The sequence below is a fragment of the Rhinolophus sinicus genome, chromosome 16 (assembly GCF_057876585.1).
Source record: "Rhinolophus sinicus isolate RSI-liver-muscle chromosome 16, RSI-T2T, whole genome shotgun sequence".
In the NCBI taxonomy this organism is placed as follows: Eukaryota; Metazoa; Chordata; class Mammalia; order Chiroptera; family Rhinolophidae; genus Rhinolophus; species Rhinolophus sinicus.
Genome location: NC_142516.1, coordinates 139,386,070 through 139,408,183, shown reverse-complemented (window position 1 = coordinate 139,408,183; position 22,114 = coordinate 139,386,070). Strand labels below are relative to the sequence as shown.

The 22,114-nt window shown below is 47.6% G+C and overlaps 1 protein-coding gene across 3 annotated transcripts in view; it reads right to left on the bottom strand.

Moving 5' to 3' along the window:
• Positions 1–338: 338 nt before the first annotated feature.
• CARS2 (cysteinyl-tRNA synthetase 2, mitochondrial) overlaps positions 339–22,114 on the bottom strand; it is a 42,310-nt gene continuing 20,534 nt past the window's right edge. For 2 of the 3 annotated variants that reach the window (XM_019731078.3, XM_019731081.3), the window contains exons 9-15: positions 19,280–19,347; positions 6,681–6,747; positions 5,135–5,273; positions 4,171–4,294; positions 3,340–3,438; positions 918–1,124; positions 339–525 (exon numbers count right to left, since the gene is read on the bottom strand). In XM_019731078.3, the coding sequence (XP_019586637.2) occupies positions 448–525; positions 918–1,124; positions 3,340–3,438; positions 4,171–4,294; positions 5,135–5,273; positions 6,681–6,747; positions 19,280–19,347 (782 nt within the window). In that variant the 3' untranslated portion in view covers positions 339–447. The remainder of the gene's footprint in view (positions 526–917; positions 1,125–3,339; positions 3,439–4,170; positions 4,295–5,134; positions 5,274–6,680; positions 6,748–19,279; positions 19,348–22,114) is intronic. The other variant, XM_019731080.3, reaches the window with a different exon arrangement.

Below are 22,114 nucleotides of genomic sequence, written 5' to 3'. Positions count from 1 at the left end.
GTTACGGGCTGCTTGCTCCTGCTTTAGAGCAGGCCGCACGGCCACATCGCCCCAAGGTCCCATCAGAAAAGGGGTGTCCTGGAGGCTGCTGCCCTGTTCGCCCCATTTGCAGGTCCCACCTGCCCTTCCCATGATGTCTTCTGGGACCCCCATTTAGGACTTGCAGCCTGGGCTCCGGGCTCAGTCCTCCAGGCTGTCAGACCCCGGTGACCGGGCCCGGCTGGCATGCATCACGAATGATGTTGGCTGATTTTACTAAACTGCACTTGTGTCTGTGGCCTTGGTACTATAAAGAAATCCATTTTTTTAGGCATAGTTACTAATACAATGGGACGGTATCGGTTTGACTTATTTTAATGTTAACAGCCACAAAAGAAACTTTAATATAAAGCTTCTATCATGACATAAGCAAGCACAGACCCGCACTGTGAGCCTGTGGTTCCCGCTTCACGTGTCCTCAGCTCCCCGGTTTGTGGTCATCTCCCTCTGATCCAGCAGTTCCCATGTGGACGTGCTGCTCCTGTCCTGGGGGGAGGAAGGTCCGGCTGAGCAGCCTCACGTGGCTCAAGTGGTAAATGGACACGCTAGTCAGGGCTCAGGAACAGGAGCCACTGCCCTGGTGCTCCCACGGGTTCGGGCTCCACTACAGGCAGCAGCTGGACACGGGCGGGTGCACTGCCAGGCCGGGCAGGGCTGCTTCCACCGCACGGCCTCGCCTACACTGCCCCCCCTCCCTCAGTGTCCCCCTGGCTCTGACTCCTGCCCCACTTGGTCCCAGGGTGGGTTTCTGTGCTCACAAGCGGCATGAGCATGGGATGTCTGAGCTCTGCCCGTTCCATGTGCGTGATTATAGCTGGTTTACACGCACCTCGGGGTGGTCATTCCCATTGTCACTGGGCCTCAGCAGCATGGCTCACCTTAATCCTGATGCCGTGGGCAGCGAGGTCCCGGCGCAGGGTGTCGCATGCCTCCAGCAGGGGCTGCCTCTCCAGCAGCTGCTGCCGCCGGGCCTCCCTGCTGGCCTCTCCTGTGGCCAGGGCAAACTGCCGGACCTTGAGCCGGAATCGGACCAGCTCCTCCACCACGCTGTGCAGAGTGGCCGAGCTGCTGTCCCCTGAAACAAACTACACCCAGGCGCCGCTGTGACCAGAGGCCCTGGCAACAGCCCAGCCAGCCAGCCTGGCTGATGGGCCCGGGGAGCTCTGTGCCAAGCCCTTCCCGCACGTGTCCTCCCCAGAGCTCTGGGGGAACTCGCAGCCAGCTGTTCTCACTGGCCTGGGGAGAGAGGCTGGAGGAGCCGAGCTGTGGGCAAGTCTCCCCTTTCTTCTCCTGAATGTCTGTCATCCAGGCAGAGCTCCCTAACACCACCCAGGGCTCCCAGTAATCTCAGGGGTGAGGCCTAGGGTTGGCTAGGGAGCCCTCCTGCCTCCAATCCTGGACTAACCCCAACAAGCTGGGAGCCGCCGCTCCACAGATGTGCTCACAACTAAAGATGTTTCTTTATCATCCGGTCCACTAGGCAGAGTCTAGAAGTCTAAGCCGGACTAATGAAACAGACGAATGAAACCAAATCTTTTCATTCTAAGCAAGAATTTAAAACAATGTAGACATCCCATACAGCTTGCACACGTGCGCGCGCACACACACACACACACGTTTTCTCTGACTAGTCAAGACCCCCGGTTTCAGACCACAGCTGGAGAAACTTCAACAAGTCAGGTGGGGTTCTGACTCCTCCGAGCTGCCAGAAGTCCTCTCCTGTCTACACAGTCTTCCTCCATAATGCAGATGGGAGCCCAGTGGCTATTCGTGTTTCATGGGTGTAAAAGAAGAAACAACCCACAACAGTTTACAACTTGTGGGTCAAGCTTCTTAAACCTCACGTGATCCTCAGTTATTGCTCTGCAACAAGCCAGGAACAGGCCATTTCTGAGGGGCCTGATAAAAGATAATTCTTGTTAGAAAAACCTGAGCCCAAAGTGGGCTCCGGTGTCAACCCTTGAGGCAGGGGAGGTGAACGAGCTGCTTCTGACAAGGAGCAGACACAGCGTAGCCAATATGCCTTTTCCTACTCAACAGCAGACTCTGCAGTCTCGTGCAAAACCTTGGTCACCTCAGACCAGTAACTTGTATGACCTGCTGACAGTTTCTGGACTGCCCAGGAAAGGACATTAAGTCTATCAGGTAATCCTGTCCATCAAAACAAACTTGAAAATTATCCCAAAGACACTAAAGTCCAGACCTTTCCATGTTAAAAACATGTTCCCATAAAATGTTTTTTAAAAAGGCAATTTTAGCCCTTTTGTTTGCCTGTCCTGAACAGTCCTAAAGCTGTTGGGTGCAGCAGAGCAAGGTGGGCCCCGTGGAGAGGAGGCATGGGCGTCAGAGCCCAAGAAGTGTCCACGCAGAGGGCAGCCTGCTGGGGGGAGGGGGGGTCAGAGCTCCAGCCTGCGAGGAGGGCGTCCCACGGGAGGGATGGCTGCAGTGGGGGACCGTGCGTGGGGAGAATAACACCTAAGGAAATACGTGTAGGACACTGGAAGGCAGGTTTCTCACTACGAGAAAGGGACTTCCACATGGAAGGGGAGGAAAGCAGAACAAAACCTTTGCTGGGGGACTGGGATTGAAGTTGGTGGCAGCTCCTGGGTTTCAGTCAGTGTAGATCAGAATGAACCTGGGCACCGTGTGCACAGTATGACCACACACATCTCCCGGTGCTGCCCGAGGGCCCAGAGCAGCCCTAGCCTAAACCCACGGAGCACATTCAACACTGGGGTCCTCCCTCGTGAGCATCTTTCTCTACCAAGAGCAACCAGGCCCCTCAGAGAAATGGCCGACTCCTGGCTTGGTGCAGGGAAAGCACCGGACAACACCCAACAGCTGAAAACACCCCGGGTCCTGCAGTGGACCCTTCTGCCATTCCCAGTAAAGGGCATTACTGGGAGCCCGAAGGTCAGGACTGGACAGACCACTGTTTGCAGGAGGCACACGGAGGGGCTCGGCTGGCAGCTTACTCGCAGCTGGCTCAGGAAAAGTGTTCTCTCACTGTACGCCTAACCACACTTTCAGTGTCAAAATAAAAAACAAGTGTGTGCAGAACGGATGACACAGTACTTAGCTACAATGGGCTGTTAGGCCTGCTCAGAACTGTTGCAATTTCAGTTAACAAGATATTCGCTCTGAGTGTTAACTTTTTAAGGAACATAATATACTTGAAGCATGTAACTAAAGTTAGCATAATTATCCATGAAAAGGGACATTTTAAAGGGGAAAAACGGTTATTATTGACTAGCACACAGATACAATCCCACCATTGAGGATGAAAGGAGAAGGGTGTACCTGTCGGTCTGCCAGAGAAATGCCAACGGTCTCAAAAAACTGCTCAATGTAGGAGATGATGGAGCCGAACACAGCAGGACTCCTAGGACCGCCGGGTTCCTGTGACAAGTTACCCAAAGAAGGCGCTTTAAAAGCAAAGGACACTTGATGTATAAAACAAAGTAACCTGTGAAGTCACTTTCGCCTTTTGCTTTTTTAGCATCTTGTGGAGACAACTGGACTAAATCGTGGAGTCGCTACTCACTAGCAAACCAAACGACCCTGGGGAAGTCACCTAACCTCCGCACCTCAGTTCTCCCGTCTGTGATATGGGCATGTGACACAGTCTGAATGCTGTGTTCCCCCCCAATTCATGCATTAAAACAACTCCCAGCGTGATGGTGTTAGGAGGTGGGCCCTCGGGGGGCCATGAGGGCGGAGCCGCACTGAGGCCTGGAGAAGGGCCAGGTTGTGCGGGCACACAGTAAGCACCCCAACACCGTACCTCCTCCCCCATTTCATGTTTCAGTATCAAAGGGAGGTGCCCGAGTTCCTCGGAGCGAGCAGGAGGGTGACACCTGCAGCCAGTGTGCTGGGACCTCCCTGTACCCCTAATACCCGTGTCTACTTCTCCAAGCTCTAGGAGGTGGTTCTGTCTTTGCAGGGCCGACAGGACAGGGCACACCAGGGGTGACGCAGCTCCAACACTTAGGGAAAGTTAGTGAGGAGCGGCCGGGAAACCACCAGCTGTGAGGTGAAGTCACCACAGACTTGGGGAGGTGGTGTCTGTTCCTTATGAGGAAAAACCAACCAAACAAAAACCCTCCTCTGCGGCCGCATCCTTGGACGTACCTTGGTGACCAGCTGCAGCTGTCTGTTCCCGTGGTGAATGAGGTCCATGATGGCATCCACAGCCCCCGGCGTGTCAAAGTCGTCCGCCAGGGCAGCCTTCACCGCCGCCTTGGTGTGGCTGAGCCTTGGAGGAGACATGAGGGACACCAACTTGTCCCTCACTCCTGGAGCCACCCGGCAGCAGTGGCCTCTGCTTTTGGCCCAGAGCTGGCACATGGTCCCACTCCTGCCCCCTGGCTGCAGCCCTATCTCCTTCCCTCCACTGTCAGCCCCCTCGAGAGCAGTCTCCGCGATGGCCAAGTTCCTCTCTTTTCCTTCCCAGCCCACAAGGGAACTCAGGGCCCTGTGGCCTTCCTCCTCCCCCTCCTCCTCCTCTCGCACTGCAGTCCCCGTTCCCTGCAGCACCGTGACCCTCTATCGCTCTGCAGGGTCTCGCCTGCACACTTACTTCCCATCACTGACCCCTCCGAGGCTTTATCTCCACATCTCACTCCCTGCTGCCCATCATTACTGGTCTTCACTTCCTTTAAACCCCCCCTTCCCAGGCATGGAGACGGACTGGGCCCTGGGCCCCCTTGTAGCCGGGTGGGCGCCAGGACCAGTTCTGGCCATTGCGAGATGCGGCGTCCACGTGTGCGCCAGAGCGCTGAAGTGCGGAGGCAAAGCATCTGTCCCCTCCGGCCTGGTGCCGTGGTGACAAGGGCCTCTTCATTACACACTAATACATGGCAGCGGGGAAGCCCATCCAGGCGCAAACGTTATTTACAACCTTCACAACCACCCCATGGGCAGGTCCTCATTTCTCACCAATGGGACCACAGACTTGCCGAGGTCACAGAGCCACAGGCCCTTCCACACCGGCACTCCCGAGTGAGTGTCCTCAGTCTCCAAAAGCCTGGCTTCCCTCTAGGCAGCCCCTGCCATTACACAGGGCGCTCTGGGCGGGCCCTGGGATGGCACCTACCTCTCCCACAGCACGTCTTCCCTGATGGGGCCGCACGCCAGCTGCCCCTTCATGTAGGCCCGAGCATCCTGAACGAAGGTGGCTGTAGCCAGGAGGAGGTGCTTTGCTTCCAGCATGGAGCTGCTGCTGTAGTCGACGGCTGAGGAATGGGGAAGTGGTTTACCTGGGGGTGCCTGTCAAGCGTGCCCACACCCCGCAGACCCAGCATTTCTTAGCCGGGCCGTGCTCAATTCTCCAGAAACCTAGCAGTGGAGGAAGGAAGGACACAGTTGCTCCCTGCCCTGTGCCTCCTTGAGGCCCACCCCACGCAGAGCACCATTCTGTCCTGACTCGGGTGTCTCATCGCCTCGGAAGAAACATGGAAAACCTCTCCCAAGGTTTTGGCCAAGGGCGCTCATTCCTGTTGACAGCTAACTGGAAACTGGGAGAGATCTACGTGGGTATCTGAAGCAGCTTGAACATCAGCCAACTGGTGCCATGAGGACTTTGGGCTCAATATTTTCGTAGAGGGAGAGAGATCAGTCCTCAAAAACAGAGTGTTAAGAGCATGTGAAACATTTAAAGAACACTCGTTCCACCTGGGCTGGACCCCCTGGGTCATGGACCCCTTCATCCTGACCCCCACAGGAAGGGTGCAGCCAGAGTGCTGGGGGTGGGGTAGTGTCCTGGGGCTGTCTGCCTCAGTGCCACCAACGGGACTCAAAACAGCAATTTATTCTCTTGCAGTTGTGGAGGCAAAAAAGACCACAACCAAAGTGTCAGCAGGGCTGCGCTCTTCCCAAAGGCTCTAGGGCAGGGGTCTTCCTTGTCTTTTCTGGTTTCTGAGGGTCCTGGTTCCTTGGCTTGCGGCTGCATCCCCCCAATCTCTGCCTCCATGTTCACATGGCCGTGCCCAGTGCACAAGCTGAGGCGCCCACCTGTCCCCAAAAGGCACCTGCTCCTCCAGCACTGCGGTCATAGATAGCAGAGGCCATATACTGTGACACTGGTCAAGCCACACACAGCAGTGCTGCTGTCCCCAGACCTCAGCTTCCTGGGTGAAGAAGACAGTTGTGGCCCTGGGGACACAGTGCTAGACACAGCAGCAGCAGGAGCGTGGCACCAGAGGACTGCCGCCCCGGGGGGGGGGACCCTGTTTTGAGGGCTCCTGGTTCAGCCCCTGTGAGGACAGTCAGTTCAGTTATTCTCAGTGCATGAAGCAAGAAGTGGAGGGCACTGTGCGGTTCAGACTCATCCAGACCCCATAGAGAGGGAGCGATGGGGAAGTGCATGGGGAGGACAGCCTGGAAAACCCATGGCCTCCATGAGATAAGCTTCTGGAATCTTCTGGCCAAGCTCTGGGACTACGCTTTTAATAGTGCATCCTCAGACTTACTGTCAGAACCCAAACCTTAAGGCATGAGAGCAGCCACACTCTCAAGGCTGTGTCACTTGTTACTTAGCCTGTATTTTGGTATTCCCCAAGTCTGCTCAGAAGGTTCTTTGCCGAGCTATACACAAGTAGACGTCATGGCTGCACCCCAGGAGGCCCCACTGCTCCGCTCACCTGACCTGTAGCTGCTCCTCATGCAGAAGAGCCGGAAGACATCGGGGGAAAACGTTTTCAAAAAGTCCTAGCAGAGGGAGAAATACGGGAGAGTTGTACAGCGCTTTTCTTGCACATTTGAATCACTCAGAGATTATATTAGTTACTACAGTTACGTGAGCTAACGTCACCTATCAAGAAATCAGGAATGCTTATGAAAAGCTGTTTTGTTTCCAAACTCACTCTTAGCACTTTTCCCCACATTTTCTTTGTTCAGTCCCAGTGTCTGTGGGAAAGGCCGAGAGGCAAGGCCTGTCTGCCTGGAGTCCCCGCTGCACACAGGCACAAGGGAATCTGCTCGTTGTTGGCCTCGAGAGCTCTTTACCTCGGCATGGTTTTCTGATCCTTGTCATGAGAGGACAGGGACACACCCAGAGGCCACTGAATGCCCTGGGAACCGCAGAGGGACTGTGTACATGAAGGGACTTGGGAAGGAGGTGGGACACAGCTCCTAGCTGCATGAGAGGACAAGGGCCCAGGAGCAGGGGGGAGACGGCCCAGGAAAAGCCATGGTAACGTCAGAACAAGCGACGTCCAGGCTCAGGGTCGGACTGAGGGCTAGAGGGCCCAGCTCATCTCTAAGGACATGATTCTCTGAGGCACGGAGGTTGACATACGCCCCTGTTCATGTTTCTTAAAGAGAAAAACACCCTGCCTCTGATTAAATATAAGTAAAACTAAAAACCGAATCAATATGATTCTACAAATTATTTCCACAATGTCTACACGAAGTAGTGAAAATTTCCGTATCACGAAGGATAACATAGAGAAACATAGCAGTAATCATTAAAACAGCACAACATCCAACAAAACCTCTCTGCGGCGGCCAGTGGAAAGTTCTGCAGTGACTTTAAGGGATGAGATCTGGGGTGGAGGAGGAAGGGGGGAAAGGGGCTCCCAACGGGCTCCAGTGTGGCCCCAAGAAAGACAGTGGGGCTCTGCTCAGCCCTGCCAGGGTCCCACTCAGACACAGGGGTGCCCCGGCCTCAATCCGAGGACACACTGTCCACAGTGACCACGCTGCCAACTGACGAATGCTGGGCACTAAGGAAAAACGGGCTCAGACAGAACGGTTTGACAACGGAGTTTGGGTGAAAACCAGAACCATTCTGCTCCTTCGTCATGGATTCTCAGTGAGTAAAGGAGACGTTTTCAGGCCTTCAGCACGTCTATCCACCCACCCCTTGTCCAACACCATCTCTGGCTTCCCCTCAACAACAGTGACCCAGTACGTGACAGGTGGGAGAACACATCTGGCCAGGACGCTGTGCCAAGTCTGGTCAGGTGGTTCCTCTGTGGGGATGTAAGGAGGCTTTAGAAACAAACCAGACTGGGGGCACCTGCTCCAGCTGTGTGCCAGCTTGGGAGCAGCGACTTGTACTAAGGGTTACCTGGGCACACCTGGCAGGGTTGGACAGTCTCGCCCACTGGAGACAAAAGTCCCAGGCAGCACCTTCACGGGCAGCCACCCTGCCGGCCAGGGTACCTGGCAGGAGACGCACGGTGTGCAGCACCCACACTGCTCCAAGGGGCAGGCTCCCGCTCCAGCATCTGCTCCCTCAGCCTTCACTGACCATCGCGGAGGACCGGGCCTCCGCCCTGCTGGTCCCCGCACGATGCCACAGCTACTAGGAGGCCAAAATGAACTGCAGCCTGGCACCTAAAGCATCGGATCGATCCCCCAGGGCCTCACAGAATGCCGTTGGTCGAGCAGATTTTAATAAATGTCAGGCTACCACCACCCTAAAAAGCAATTTGCCTTCCGCAGCTTCCGAGGCACAGAGCCCTGACTGGGAGGGAGCCCCAGAGCAAGACTCACACCCTGAAAGCACCAAGCCTTCTGTGTCTGCTGTTGGGGGCGGGGGAGGGGGGAGGGAGGGAGCTCACATCAGCTGCCACCTGCCTGGAAGCACGGATCTTCTCCCCACAGGTCCTTTAGCTCAGGGAGCAGGTGATGAGAGAGAAAACCAAACAGCACTCTGGGGTCACCTTGAAACCTGTGCCTTCTGCTGTGTAAGTTCCAGAGTACTCCTACAAGACTGGGCACACCAGGCTGGGCATCCTTACCCTCTCAGCTCCCAGTAAGATTTACGTGGTGAGGGAGGATGGTTGTAAGTGAAATGCACCCCCTAAGAGCCTTCACACTTCAGCATCCTACATGCTGAGGCTAGCCCGGCACCTCTGGGCCCAGAAAGGCCCATCTCTCTAGTCAGGTCCTCCTGAGCTCACCTGACCCTCGCTGGGCTCATCGCCTGCCAGTGCCTCAGAAGACGGAACTGGAAACTTATCCCAGATGCTTCTCCATTGCCCATCTGGCTTCACCTTTCTTCTCCTTGGAAGCTACCGAGGCCTGTAGGTATGAGAGCCATGAGCAGTGATGAGGGCCGGTCACGCTGTACCCCTCACTCTGGCCTGACCCCTCGGATCACCAGGCTGATGTGGCCATAATATGACACATGGCGGCTATGGCAACCCACATCAGAGAAACAAGTTTGCAGCTCATCATCTGGCCGAGTGGGGTGGCCTCATTCAGTCCTCCCTGGGAAGGAGGAAGAGGCCGCTCGCAGACTCCCAAGGCTGATACTTTTAGAGAGACGGAGGGTGGTTCTGGTCTGCCTTGTGCCAAGCAGAGAGCTGCCACCACAGGTCCTGCCCTGGCACCCACCCCCTTGCCTGGCTGCACCCGGGCAGTGGAGGGATCATTCTCATTCAGAGGTGGCATTATTTAGGAAGCTGTTCAGCTAAACTCTCAATTAGGGGTTCTCCACTGAGGGTCCTCAGACCTGCTAAGGGCCATGGATAGGATTCAGGAGGAGAGAGAGGTGTATAAAGTTAGATGAGAAAATGGCTACCTATTTACCGCCACTAACTTCCAACTGAATGTGACATTTCCCGCACTGATCAGCGTAAGCAACAAGCCATAGCAGGACCACCGGACGCTGGAATTCGGTCACCCTGAGCAGTCAGAGGGTCGTCATCTCACATCAGCTGCGGCATCACCTCCAAGTATCCCATGCCCACTGCTTATTTCAGAAGATGGCGGCTCTCAGACCTGCTGCTAGATTTTGTTAACTAATTCACTGATGTGAAGAAATGTATATATTCCTGCATTTCAATATAATCAATGCCTTTTATAATCCTATATAGTTCACATTATGTATTTAAAAATATTCAACTCCAAGGAAGGGTCCACAGACTTCACCAGGCCACCAAAGGGATATCCAGGGGGGGAAAAGTGAAGAACCCCATCTAACCAGTAATGAAGCTGATTTTTAAATTCCCATCTGTCTTCTCTCCTGTGTGTTCTTTCCCAAATTGTTAAAAACGGACTATTATTTCTTGGTCCCCTGAGTTCCCCAAAATTAGCCAACTAACTTGAGGTCCCCATCCACTGTCTCCCGTATGTTTCTGCTGTTATTAATTAATGCGCCCATGCAGTCATGTGTCCTGCTTTTCTTCACTTCCTGTTCAAACCTCCAAGGACCCATGTGGAAACATGACACTTTAAATGTAATGTCACCACAAACAGTAAAACCAGATAAACGACATTGCTATATAAGGCTTTATTATTTACAAAATGCTAAGATGTAATACATTATAACTATTACCTACCCTATTATGATGACAAAAAGAAGAGGCTTAGAGCACTGAAAACCTAACCACGAAGTCAGAGGCTGCACTCCAACTCTACACCCTGTGTTTTCTTCCCATAATTATGTCTTATTTGCTGGGTCATTTCCCCACTGTGATCCTTCTGAGGACTTTCCAGTTCTATTTGAATAATGCCTCTCTGAGTGGTTACTGGCACAGGGCCCTGCTTTGCAGCACTAACTGACTTATCTCAGTAGTTCTGGGTCTGGCTCTGCCCCAAGTGACCCCAGTAAGCATGCAGCCCAAGAACGCTGGCCTGGGTTTGCTCCTACAGTGGAGAGGGGCACATGCTTGACTGCTCACCAGCATGTAGACAGCCTTTCCAGCCCCCCGCTTTGATTTTTTCCCTTATTTTTTAATTACAGTAGTCCCTCCTTATCCATGGGGGATACAGTCTAAGACCCCCCCAGGCCTGAAACCACGGACAGTAAGTACCAAGCCATATATATATGTATGTATACATGTATGTGAGTATATATCTATATATCTATATGTGTATATATCTATATGTATGTCCATATACACACACACACACCAGGGGTGCCAAAAAAATGTGTACACATTTTAAGAGATGTTATCTATGCTCAAGCAGTAGTTTGCTGTCATAAGAAGTGAGAAGTGTCTGGACGCTGATAGTAACCACTTTGAGCATCTCTTGTAATTGCAGAAATCAAACGTGACTTTTATTCATCTTTTGTTATTGGTATATATTGAGTATTACAATTAATAGTTTTTTCCTTTCTTAAAATGTGTATACACATAGAATTGGATACCTTTTTCTACTCTGTTAACTTGCTGCTCATATTTGTGCGTTTAGTTACAAAATTGAAAAACTAATATTATGGATATTGTATGTCTGATGAAGTTCTTTGGTTTTTCTAAAAGAATCTCTCTTCTATTTGATTAGGTTGGTGCAAAAGTAATTGCGGTTTTTGCAATTTTTAACCTTTTAAACCGCAATAACTTTTGCACCAAACTAACAGTGTATTTTCTGAGTAGCTATGTTCTCTACTTCACCCCAAAGAGGATTTTAAGTGGCTTTTTCATTTTATTTTTTCAGGTGTCTTAATTTTAAAGGGTTTTTCCTCCCATTCAGAATCTGGACTCATCCAGATTAACCTCAGTGTGTATTCATAAATTTAAGTTAATCGTTCTTTAAACTCCAGCAACACTAGAGTATTTTTTTTTCCAGCACTTTGGGGGGGCTCCCATGCAGTTATAGTAATTCAAAAAGAAATCTGGATCAGTTTCTATGTACTATTTGCTAATAATAATAATGTAGGAAAAAGTGGGACTACATCAAACTAAAAAGTTTCTGCAAAGTAAAGGGAATAATCAATAAAATGAAAAGGCAGCCTACAGAATGGGAGAAAATATTTGCAAATCATGTATCTGATAAGGGGTTAATATCTAAAATACATAAAGAACTCATGTAACTCAAAAGCCAAAAAACAAACAAACAAACAAAAGAAACCTGCAAACAATCCAATTAAAAATGGGCAAAATCCTGAATGGACATTTTTCCAAAGAAGATACACAAATGGCCAACAGCTACACGGAAAAGTGCTCAACATCACTAATCATCGAGGAAATGCAAATCCAAACATCAATGTCATATCACCTCATACCTGTCAGAGTGGCTATCAACAAAAAGACAAGAAATTCAACAAACAAGTGCTGGTAAGGATGTGGAGAAAAGGGAACCCTGTGTACTGTTTGTTGGTGAGATTGCAAATTGGTGCAGCCACTGTAGAAAACCATATGGATGTTCCTCAAAAAATTAAAAACAGACTGACCTTATGACCCAGCAATTCCACACCTGGGAATTTATCCAAAGAAATCCAAAACACCAGTTCGAAAAGATATATGTACCTTATATGTTTACTGCAGCGCTATTGACAATAGCCAAGATACGAAAACAAATGAAACGCCCGTCAACAGACAACTGTATAAGGAAACTGTGGTACATTTATACAATGGAGTATTACTCTGCCATAAAAAAAAGAATGAAATCCTACCATTTGTAACAACATAGATGGACCTAGAAAATATTATGCTAAGTGAAATAAGTCAAACTGAGAAAGACAAATACCATATGATCTCACTTACATGTGGAATCTAAAGAACAGAATAAACGAGTAAACAAAACAGAAATAGACTCATAGATACAGACAACAAACCGACAGTTGCTAGATGGGAGGGGGATTGAGGGGTGGGTGAAAAGGGTGAAGATTTAGGAAGTACAAATTGGTAATCACAAAACAGTCGCAGGGATGTGAAAAATAGCATCGGGAATATAATCAATAATGTTGTAAAGATTATTAGGGTATCAGATGGGTACGGGACTTATTGGAGGGATAACATCCTAGGTTATATAAATGCCTAACCACTGCGCTGAACCTGAAACTAATAAAATAATATTGAATGTTAACTATAATTAAATACATATACGAGGCTGGCCCGGTGGCTCAGGCGGTTGGGAGTTCCATGCTCCGGGGGGCGGCCGGTTCGATTCCCACATGGGCCAGTGGGCTCTCAACCACAAGGTTGTCAGTTCAATTCCTCAAGTCCCGCAAGGGATGGTGGGCAGCGCCCTGTGCAGCTGGTATTGGGCACGGCACCTTGAGCTGACCTGCCTCCTGGATGGCTCAGATGGTTGGAGCGCCGGCTCTCAACCACAAGGTTGCCAGTTCAATTCCTCGAGTCCCACAAGGGATGGTGGGCAGCACCCCCTGTAACTAGGATTGAACACCGCACCTTGAGCTGAGCTGCCGCTGAGCTCCCAGATGGCTCGGTTGGTTGGAGGGCGTCCTCTCAATCACAAGGTTGCCGGTTCGACTCCAGCAAGGGATGGTGGGCTGCGCCCCCTGCAACTAGTAACGGCAACTGGACCTGGAGCTGAGCTGCGCCCTCCACAACTAAGACTGAAAGGACAACAACTTGACTTGGAAAAAAGTCCTGCAGGTAAACACAGTTCCCCAATAAAGTCCTGTTCCTCTTCCCCAATAAAAAATCTTTAAATACATATATGAGTACATATATATATGTATATATACATAAATATATACACACACACATATATATACGAAATCATCACATTGTACACTGTAAATATATACAATTTTGTCAATTATACCTCAATAAATCTGGGGGGGAAATAGTACAGGAAAAGAGGAAAGCATTGTAACCTCTTCCTTATTGCTATGAATATCTGAGTCATATCTTGCCACTGATGCGAGTCTTCACCTGGTTGGTTTTCACAGACATTAATGTTCGAACGCGTGCCTGCCCTATGCTTTGACGTCACCATTTCTGTATTACTCTCATCCCACTGCACAACCTGACCATGGTATCCTGAGGGTGAAATGTGACCACGCCTGTGTGAGCTTGTGGTAGAAGACGCTCAGAGGGCGGGAAATGAGCTCCTGGGAGCTCAGTCATCAAATGGTGACAGCACCAAGCCCTGTGAGGCACCATGAGCTCACCACCAGGAAAGGGGGTGCATGCTAGCAGGAAGCCAGGGAGCACTACTGTAACACCGCGTTAGATCTACCCGTAGCCTCTCCCCTTACGCAGCACCCTACATGATTTCACCCCCACAGGAACCCTACAACACAGGTGCTGTCATCTCATTTTAAAAGAAGAAAACTGGGGGGGACGGTGAGCTCAGCTGGTTGGAGCGTGGTGCTCCAGGTTGCCGGTTCGATCCCCGCAGGGGCCACCGTGAGCTGCGCCCTCCTTAAAAGAGTCAACTATGCCATTGTAGCATGAAAGCAATATGTGACCAATGACCATGGTTGTTTCCCAAGAAAAAATTAAAAAAAAAATACTAAGACTTCCAGAGGTTAAGTAACTGGTCCCAAATCATAATCCAGAAATTAGAAAAGGTTGTTTTTGAGCTCTTATCTGAACTCTAAAGGCTGAGCTCTTTCCACATGAACTGCAGCCTCTGTTAAGAGTTTTCACGCAGGCTAGAGGCACACTTCAGAGATACTACAGGCTTGGTTCCAGCCCACCACAATGAGTGAGCACTGCAATAAAGCGAGCCGTCATCTTATTGCTGGTGGAGGGTCTTGTCTTCAATTTGTAAGAACCACAACTATCTGTGATGCGCAACAAAACGAAGTGTGCCTACATTACAGAAACCCGTCTGTGGTCTCTAAAACCATGAGGACTGGCAGGAAAACCTTCTTCTGCTAGAAACCAGGAAATGGACAATTATGTTCAACATGTAGGACAAATAGCTTAACATCCCCTAGAAACTATGGGCAAGGGGAGACTGCAGGCTAGCCAAAAATACAAGGTAAAAATAGCCGATACATACACACAAATTCATTGTAATAAACAAAGAAATGGAAATTTAAAATCTACTTGGCATTTTTCACCAACTTAACAAGGAAAATGTCAACCTAATTAGGATTCTTCTAAGTCTGAAGGGGACGAGGGAAACGGACACTTTCATACACTGCTGGAGGGAATGTCCGTGACACTTGTCGCTAACTTCCCAGAGACTGTATCCAGAACACCCTGCACTTGTGCATGTCCTCTGATGTGCACTTCCCGTATGTTACTGATCACTGGGGGGGTTAGTAATGGATTCTCATCACAGTACCGGAGACTAGAGAACGCAATGTCTCCTAAAAACTCCAGCCGCAGGGAAATAACTCAGTCGTGGTACGGCGCAGCTATGGGCCACTGAGTGGTCCTGAGAAATAATGTAGACTTTGTAACATCTGAACATTTTAAATGCATATACTCTAGTAGAATATTTGATATAATTTAAGTGACCATCAATGGGACATTGTTTAAATTAAGTAAGGTACAGCCACACAATGGGCGACTCGGCTGTTCGAAAGAATTAACTCCATATGGAAGAAAACTCACTAATCCAAAAGACTCATAACTGAATAAAGGAAGTGAAAAGAGTGCTACCACTTCTGTGGAAAGGAAAAAACGAGAAACATGTTTCTAGAGACATGTAAACACACACACACACACACACACACACACACACACACACACACACACACTTTGACTGCTAAGAAATTGTGACAGCTGCTCTAGGAGAGAAAAACTGGGCAGCAGGGAACATGGTTGGGAAGGAAACATGCTTCCCATATTTGTCCCTCTGAATTTCCTCCTGGGTGTTTCTTTGTCTTGTCTATACTTTTCAAACTATCTGCAATGAAATACATTCCTTCTATAATCAGATTAAAACGTTACTTAAATTGTTAGAGGAGAAGCAGGTACATGCATTACAGGATATACCATATGTTGCTTCATGTGTAATGAGGAGAAAATAAGAATTCCTATACAGATGGCTTATTTTTGTAAAGTGAGACATTGGAAAGATAACCCAGAAACAACCCTAACTGTTGCTATAGAGATGGGTGTAATGGGTGCAAGAAAGGATCAAGGTCTAAGCTTCTCTTCAGAGTGTTAATTACTGAACCTAATAATGTTTGACATATTTAAAAAACAGAGGCAAATCCGGGAAAGATACCATCCAAGTGGAAACAAACTGAACAAATGAGCTGCTGTATAGCAAACAGACACCACTTAGAGAAAAATAATTAAACTGACTGCTCGTGTATATTCTGACCCTATAACAGCTGAGGGATATAGTCTAAGAATAAAAGAAAAGCAAGACCAGAACAGGCAAATCTGCAGAAACTGAAATTAGACTAGTGGTCACCAAGAAGTGGGGGGACAGCGAATGAGAGGTGACTGTTAGGATGTGGAGTTTCTTTTGGGGGTGATGAAAATGTTCTTTAATTAGACAACGGTAAAGGTTGTACAATTCTGTGAATAGACTAAGAACCATCGAATAATACAATTTAAAAAGGGTGAATTCTCTGGTACTTAAATTACATCTCAATAAAGCTATTATTAAAAAAGGAATTATAGGGAAATCTTAAACTTTACTCAATAGCTTTACTGTTAATAGGAATACGGTATTACATTTTTTAACTTATTTTGTGTCTATTTTAAAATAAAGCATCAAGTTGATATGCTTTTATAAGGAAACAAGATTTTTAGTAAAAGAGGAAAAAAGAGCTAAAACACAAAGGTCCTATAATATCAAATTTTACCTGGATATTTTAAATGAACTCAAATTATCTATGTCATGAATATGGGTTTGTTTCTTCCCCCAGCTCTGTCACCTGGAGAGGCCTAGAAATGATGTCACTTGAGCAGCAATAAACACACAGAGTGCCCAGACCGTGGCTCAAAATTCCATTTCCCCACAAAGGCAGCGAGGCTCTTTGGAGAAATGGCAGGTCTGGGCAGGATGCAAAAGGTAAACAGGGCCAAAAACAAGGATACACACAAGACCTAATCGTGGGACACAGGAGCCCTCTCTGGCCAAATATGGAATAATTTCAGCACACAAAAAATAAAGACTGACTTGATAAAACACAGATATAAATCCTGAACTCCCTAGTGATACAGAAAAGAAACAAAGAATAACAGACAAAAACACTTCCTTTAAAGACGAATGCTAACTAGTAAATATGAAAGAAGCAACAATTCTGTAAGAACCACTGAAATGCACAACAAAGGTGAAGCCCACCAGAGAATGTTAAAATTGCAGGCCGGAAGGTTGTCGAGAACAAGATACCCAAAGGGTATCACCTCGCAGGTTCTTAACATTCACCAAAAGGAAATAAACATCTCTACCGCAGAGCAATCTGGTGGCCATACCCTAGCCAAGTAATCAAACTTAGCAGCACACAGTCAGACAGGACAGCCTGACATGTGGCCCCAGACGGATGCAGTGTGAAGTTCACAGCACCACCGATCAAGTGTTCCCGCCAAACAGGTTTAACCTGAATTGAATCAGCCTTGAGACCTCACTTCCCATTATAGGAAATACGGGAAATAGAAGAATAGGTTAAATGAAACCACAAATAAACAGACAAATCCAAAACATGGGATGTTCGACAACACAGTCCTGGTCTCTTGAAAAAGTCAGTGGTATAGGGGGAAAAAAAGCAGAGAGACTGTTGTAGATTAGAAGCCTAAAAAGAACAGTGGAACATTATTCAGCCTTAAAAAATGAAATCCTGGGCCAGCCCGTGGCTCAGGCAGTTAGGGCTCCGTGCTCCTAACTCCGAAGTCTGCCGGTTCGATTCCCACATGGGCCAGTGGGCTCTCAACCACAAGGCTGCCAGTTCAATTCCTCGAGTCCTGCAAGGGATGGTGGGCTGTGCCCCCTGCAACTAGCAACGGCAACTGGACCTGGAGCTGAGCTGCGCCCTCCACAACTGAGATTGAAAGGACAACAACTTGACTTGGAAAAAAGGCCTGGAAGTACACACGGTTCCCCAATAAAGTCCTGTTCCCCTTCCCCAATAAAATCTTTAAAAAAAAAAAAATGAAATCCTGTCACAAGCTATAATACTGATGAACCTTGAGGACATCGTGCTAAGTGAAATCGGCCAGTCACAAAAGGACAAATACTGTATGATCCCACTGATATGAGGTTCCTAGAGTGGTCAAAATCACAGAAATAGAAAGTAGAATGGTGGCTGCCAGGGGGTGGGGGAAGAGGAAATGGGGAGCAGTTCAATGAGTATAGTCTCAGTTTTGCAAGATGAAAAAGCTCGGGAGATCTGATATGCAACAATGTGAACATAGTTAATGCTACTGAGCTATACACACAAAAATGGTTAACATGGTAAATTTTGTTATGTGTATCTTACTGCTATTAAAATCTTTTTTTAAAAAAAACGGGAGAAGATACAACATCCAAATGCAACACATGACCGTTGACTGGATCCTGGTTAAAAAAAAAAAGTTATACGAGACATAGTGGGACAAATGGAGAAATCAAACTATGGACTAGATAACTGATAACATAAGAAATGATCAGTTATCTAGTGCATGCACCTAACTTTTTAGGTTTGGGTTACGTAGGAAAGCATCCCTACATTTAGGAGTTGCATGCAGAAGAGAAAAATGCCATGATGTCTGCAACGTATGTTCTAACGGCTCAATAATAACAATATGTATACACATGCACACACACACACACACACAGATACACAAATACACTCAGTACTCCCACAAATACAGATAAAACAGCAATAGCACAATTATAACTGTTAAATCTATGTGGTAAGTAGATAAGTGTTTCTGTAGCTTTTCTGTATGTTTGAAAGTTTGTATAATAACGTCCATTTCCATTTATGAAAAGGATTATGAAGAATATTTGGTGAGGAACACATCATTTTGGTGTATTCTAAATCTGCTGGGAACAGCTTCAGTGGTTGGATATCCACCTAATGAAGTTCTGATCACTATCCTTGTCAATTTAATTTGCAATTAAATTACGTTAGTCTTTACAGACCCAAAGACAAAGGAAGATCAAACTGTTTTTAAAATTGTTCTCCTACCACTGAGCTTGTTTTTCATTTATATGGAAATACACATTCCATTCTTCATCTCCACAGCACAGAATTTTTCAGGAAGGTTAAGAAGCCAGCATGCAGCAAAAATCAATCAAACAAACAAACCCCAAAACTACACTAGATAAGAGGACGCTGGTGGTGGGACAGGAAAAAAAAGCAGGAAGGAATCTGGCACATGTGACTTAAGAAATAAAGTTGTTATCAACAGAAATGGGAAGAAAGTGTGCAAAGAGAAAGGCAAAAGTTCACCAAGAAAGCCGACAGAACACAGAGCAGGAGGGATGCACGGGAGGGGGAATGGAGAAATTCTACTGTGTGCTTTTAAGACAAACAAAAGTAATATAAACCCAGAAATAGGAGGAGCCCATTAGAGCCACGGGAAGAGGGGCTAGAGAACACTGGAAATCAGAGGTTTGGGATCTCATGTTAACGCATCCGCCTTTAAGACGGTTCAGTGAGCTGACAGCAATACAGGAGCTACGAAGAGCACATTACCTTAATAGTAATGTAGTTTTTCAGTGATTTCGACATTTTTTCTTCTTTGCCTTTCACGTGTAAATGCCCTGAAACAAAAAACAAAATTACTCCTTCTGAATTGAGTGGGAAGAGAGGGGCTCCTCCATTCCATCTGGAAGGGGAAGAAGGTGAAGTGTGCGCTTCTCCGACACATGCCTGAGCCATAGGGCTGGGAATGAGGCCACCGCAGGGACACCAAGGAACCTTCTCTGATATGCAAATTACCCACGTAATACATGTAGATCTAAGATTTCCCCCTAATCTTCACCCACGGTGACCCTTCAGGAAGACGGCCCCCACAGCTGCGCTTGTTCTGGGGCGTCAGACACACCCAGCCCTACAGTGGGCGATGGACAGGCCCCACTGCTGCCTCAGAACCCAGGCGAGAACAGATGGACCGTGACACTGACAGTTCATACTTTCTCCCCTTCCTGTAACTTAGAAACAATGATCTAACTGACTCAGCACCTAAAGAAAGTACAAATCTCTGGTTTTTCACACCAGGCACCGTGCAATAAAAGCTTGTTTACAGAGGTTCAGAATTGCAGAGTAGAGCTTGAAGGTCTCTGAGAAGGATTAATTAGATTTTGTTGTGGGTGGTTTTCACAGACTTATCAAGACCTTGGTATTATTTCACCCCCATATATATGAAAGGCCAGGGGAAAACCAAAGCCATGTCGAGAACTTCTCCATCCCAGCCTGGAATTCTTCCTGGGCTGTATTTTTACAAGGTTCACTTCAAAGGGAGGGCCATTCCTTTCCTAACAGAAGATTTTTCCGCTTTTTCTGACATGACTTCAAACACAAAAACTGGCTCCAAGGCCAATTTTTCTGAGAAATGGTCAAAATGTGACTTTGAAACAGAAATACCACCTTGAATATGTAATTCTATGTAATGTGTCATACACAATAAACACAATTAGAATTTTTTTAAATTGACAATATCTAGAGAACTACACATCTGACTACTTTATCTTCTATCCATTCACCTAAAAATATATATATTTTAATGTAAAGACATATGTACCCCTATGGTCACTGCAGCATTATCCACGGTGCCCAAGACATGGAAACTACCTAACTGTCCTTCAATGGAGGACTGGATAAAGAAGATGTGGTACATATACACAATGGCATACTACTCAGCCATAAAAAGACGAAACATTGTCATGTGTGACAACACGGATGGATCTTGAGATTATCATGCTAAGTGAAATAAGTCAGATGGAAAAAGATAAGAACCATATGATTTCACTCATATGTGGGCTATAAAACAGAAGTAACAAACAAACAAAAAAAAACAAACAAACAAATTCATAGACACAGACAACAGTATGGTGGTTACAGAGGGGAAGGGAGTGGGGGGAGGATGAAGAGAATAAAGGGGGTTAAATATATGGTGACAGAAGGGGACTAGATTCTGAGTGGCGTGCACACAATGCGATAAATATACAGATGATTATAGAATATACACTTGAAACTTACATAATTATTAACCAATGTTACCCCAATATATTTAATTTTTTTAAAAAGCATGAATTCAGTGTCTGTTGCATGAATTCAGCATGAATTCAGACACTGCTGTTTCTCCAGGACAGGGCAAAGTGGAATGAAGAAGGTTCAGGCGCCTTACCAGATGGTAAAAGCCAGAACAAAACCCCTCTCCTGTGCCCTAATCAAGACCTGCTGTTTCATGGGCACTAAACTCCTCGTTATTAACTGACGAGGTCAAAGAGGTGTGGGTGTTCATACTGCTCAGCGTTACCTTTCTGATCCCTAGATCCACAGCTCACTCAAGGGCACGCTGCATTTCACGGTGTTTACTACCAACTGTGACCCAACAAGAATGTTAACTGACGAAGTGTCTGCGGAGGGATCAAGCTCTAACTTCCCAAACGGTAAATACGGTGATGATTCGTTCCGGAATCTGAGATGGGGACAGGAACACCTCCTTCACTGAGACACAGCTCTTCAGACCTCGAAGATTTCCTCCCCAGACAGGCTCTGTGTATGTTTACTCTCTAAGCGTGTGTTACTCTCACAAGTCCTCACGCCAAAGGGGAGAGACTTTATTTCACATGATTTCTGAAGTGAAGTGTGGGCAGCTGTCTGTGGAAACAGGCTGGGCCCCTGAGGAGTCATTTCTGATGCATTCGACCTACCAGGCAGTGCCCACCTCCCCTTCCCCTGCGAGCACCAGCTGAAAATGGAACCAGGATCATGGGGTTTTGTCCCTCTGCTTAGGGAGTCTGTCCAGCAAGGCACATCATTGGCAGAAACACTGTGGATTTTGGCTACTGTTGAGTTCTACCCAGGGAAATGAAGTAGAATACTAAATAACAGCTCATACAACATACACAGCAATTCGGCCAGCTTTGTTTCTTTTCAGACTACTTTAAGGCAGTACAGAAATGAGTGATCACAGAGAAAGGAGATGCTGGTCCCTGGGGCACGCTGAAGGCACGCATGGTGACAATGGGTGTGACGCCCGGGAGAGCCTGGGAATAAAGGAGACACTGCGGGAAGCGCTCTTAGGGGCAGCAGCCTCATCAGTTTACGCCGTGAAGGAACCCCCACGGGCCCTTACCGCTAAGCAGCCTACTATATATTATAAAACTAGAGTGTCTCTGCATTTAATATTACTTCACTGGAAAAAAGCCAGTTTCCTTAATTCATGGACTTAAAGAAATGATATTTGTTCATGCAGTTTTACATTTTGACTATCTGCGTCTCACAAACCTATCACTACCAAATACCCTTTATCTTTCTTCACCCCAAATATGTTAAACTGTCTATTCCATAAAGGTAATAAAA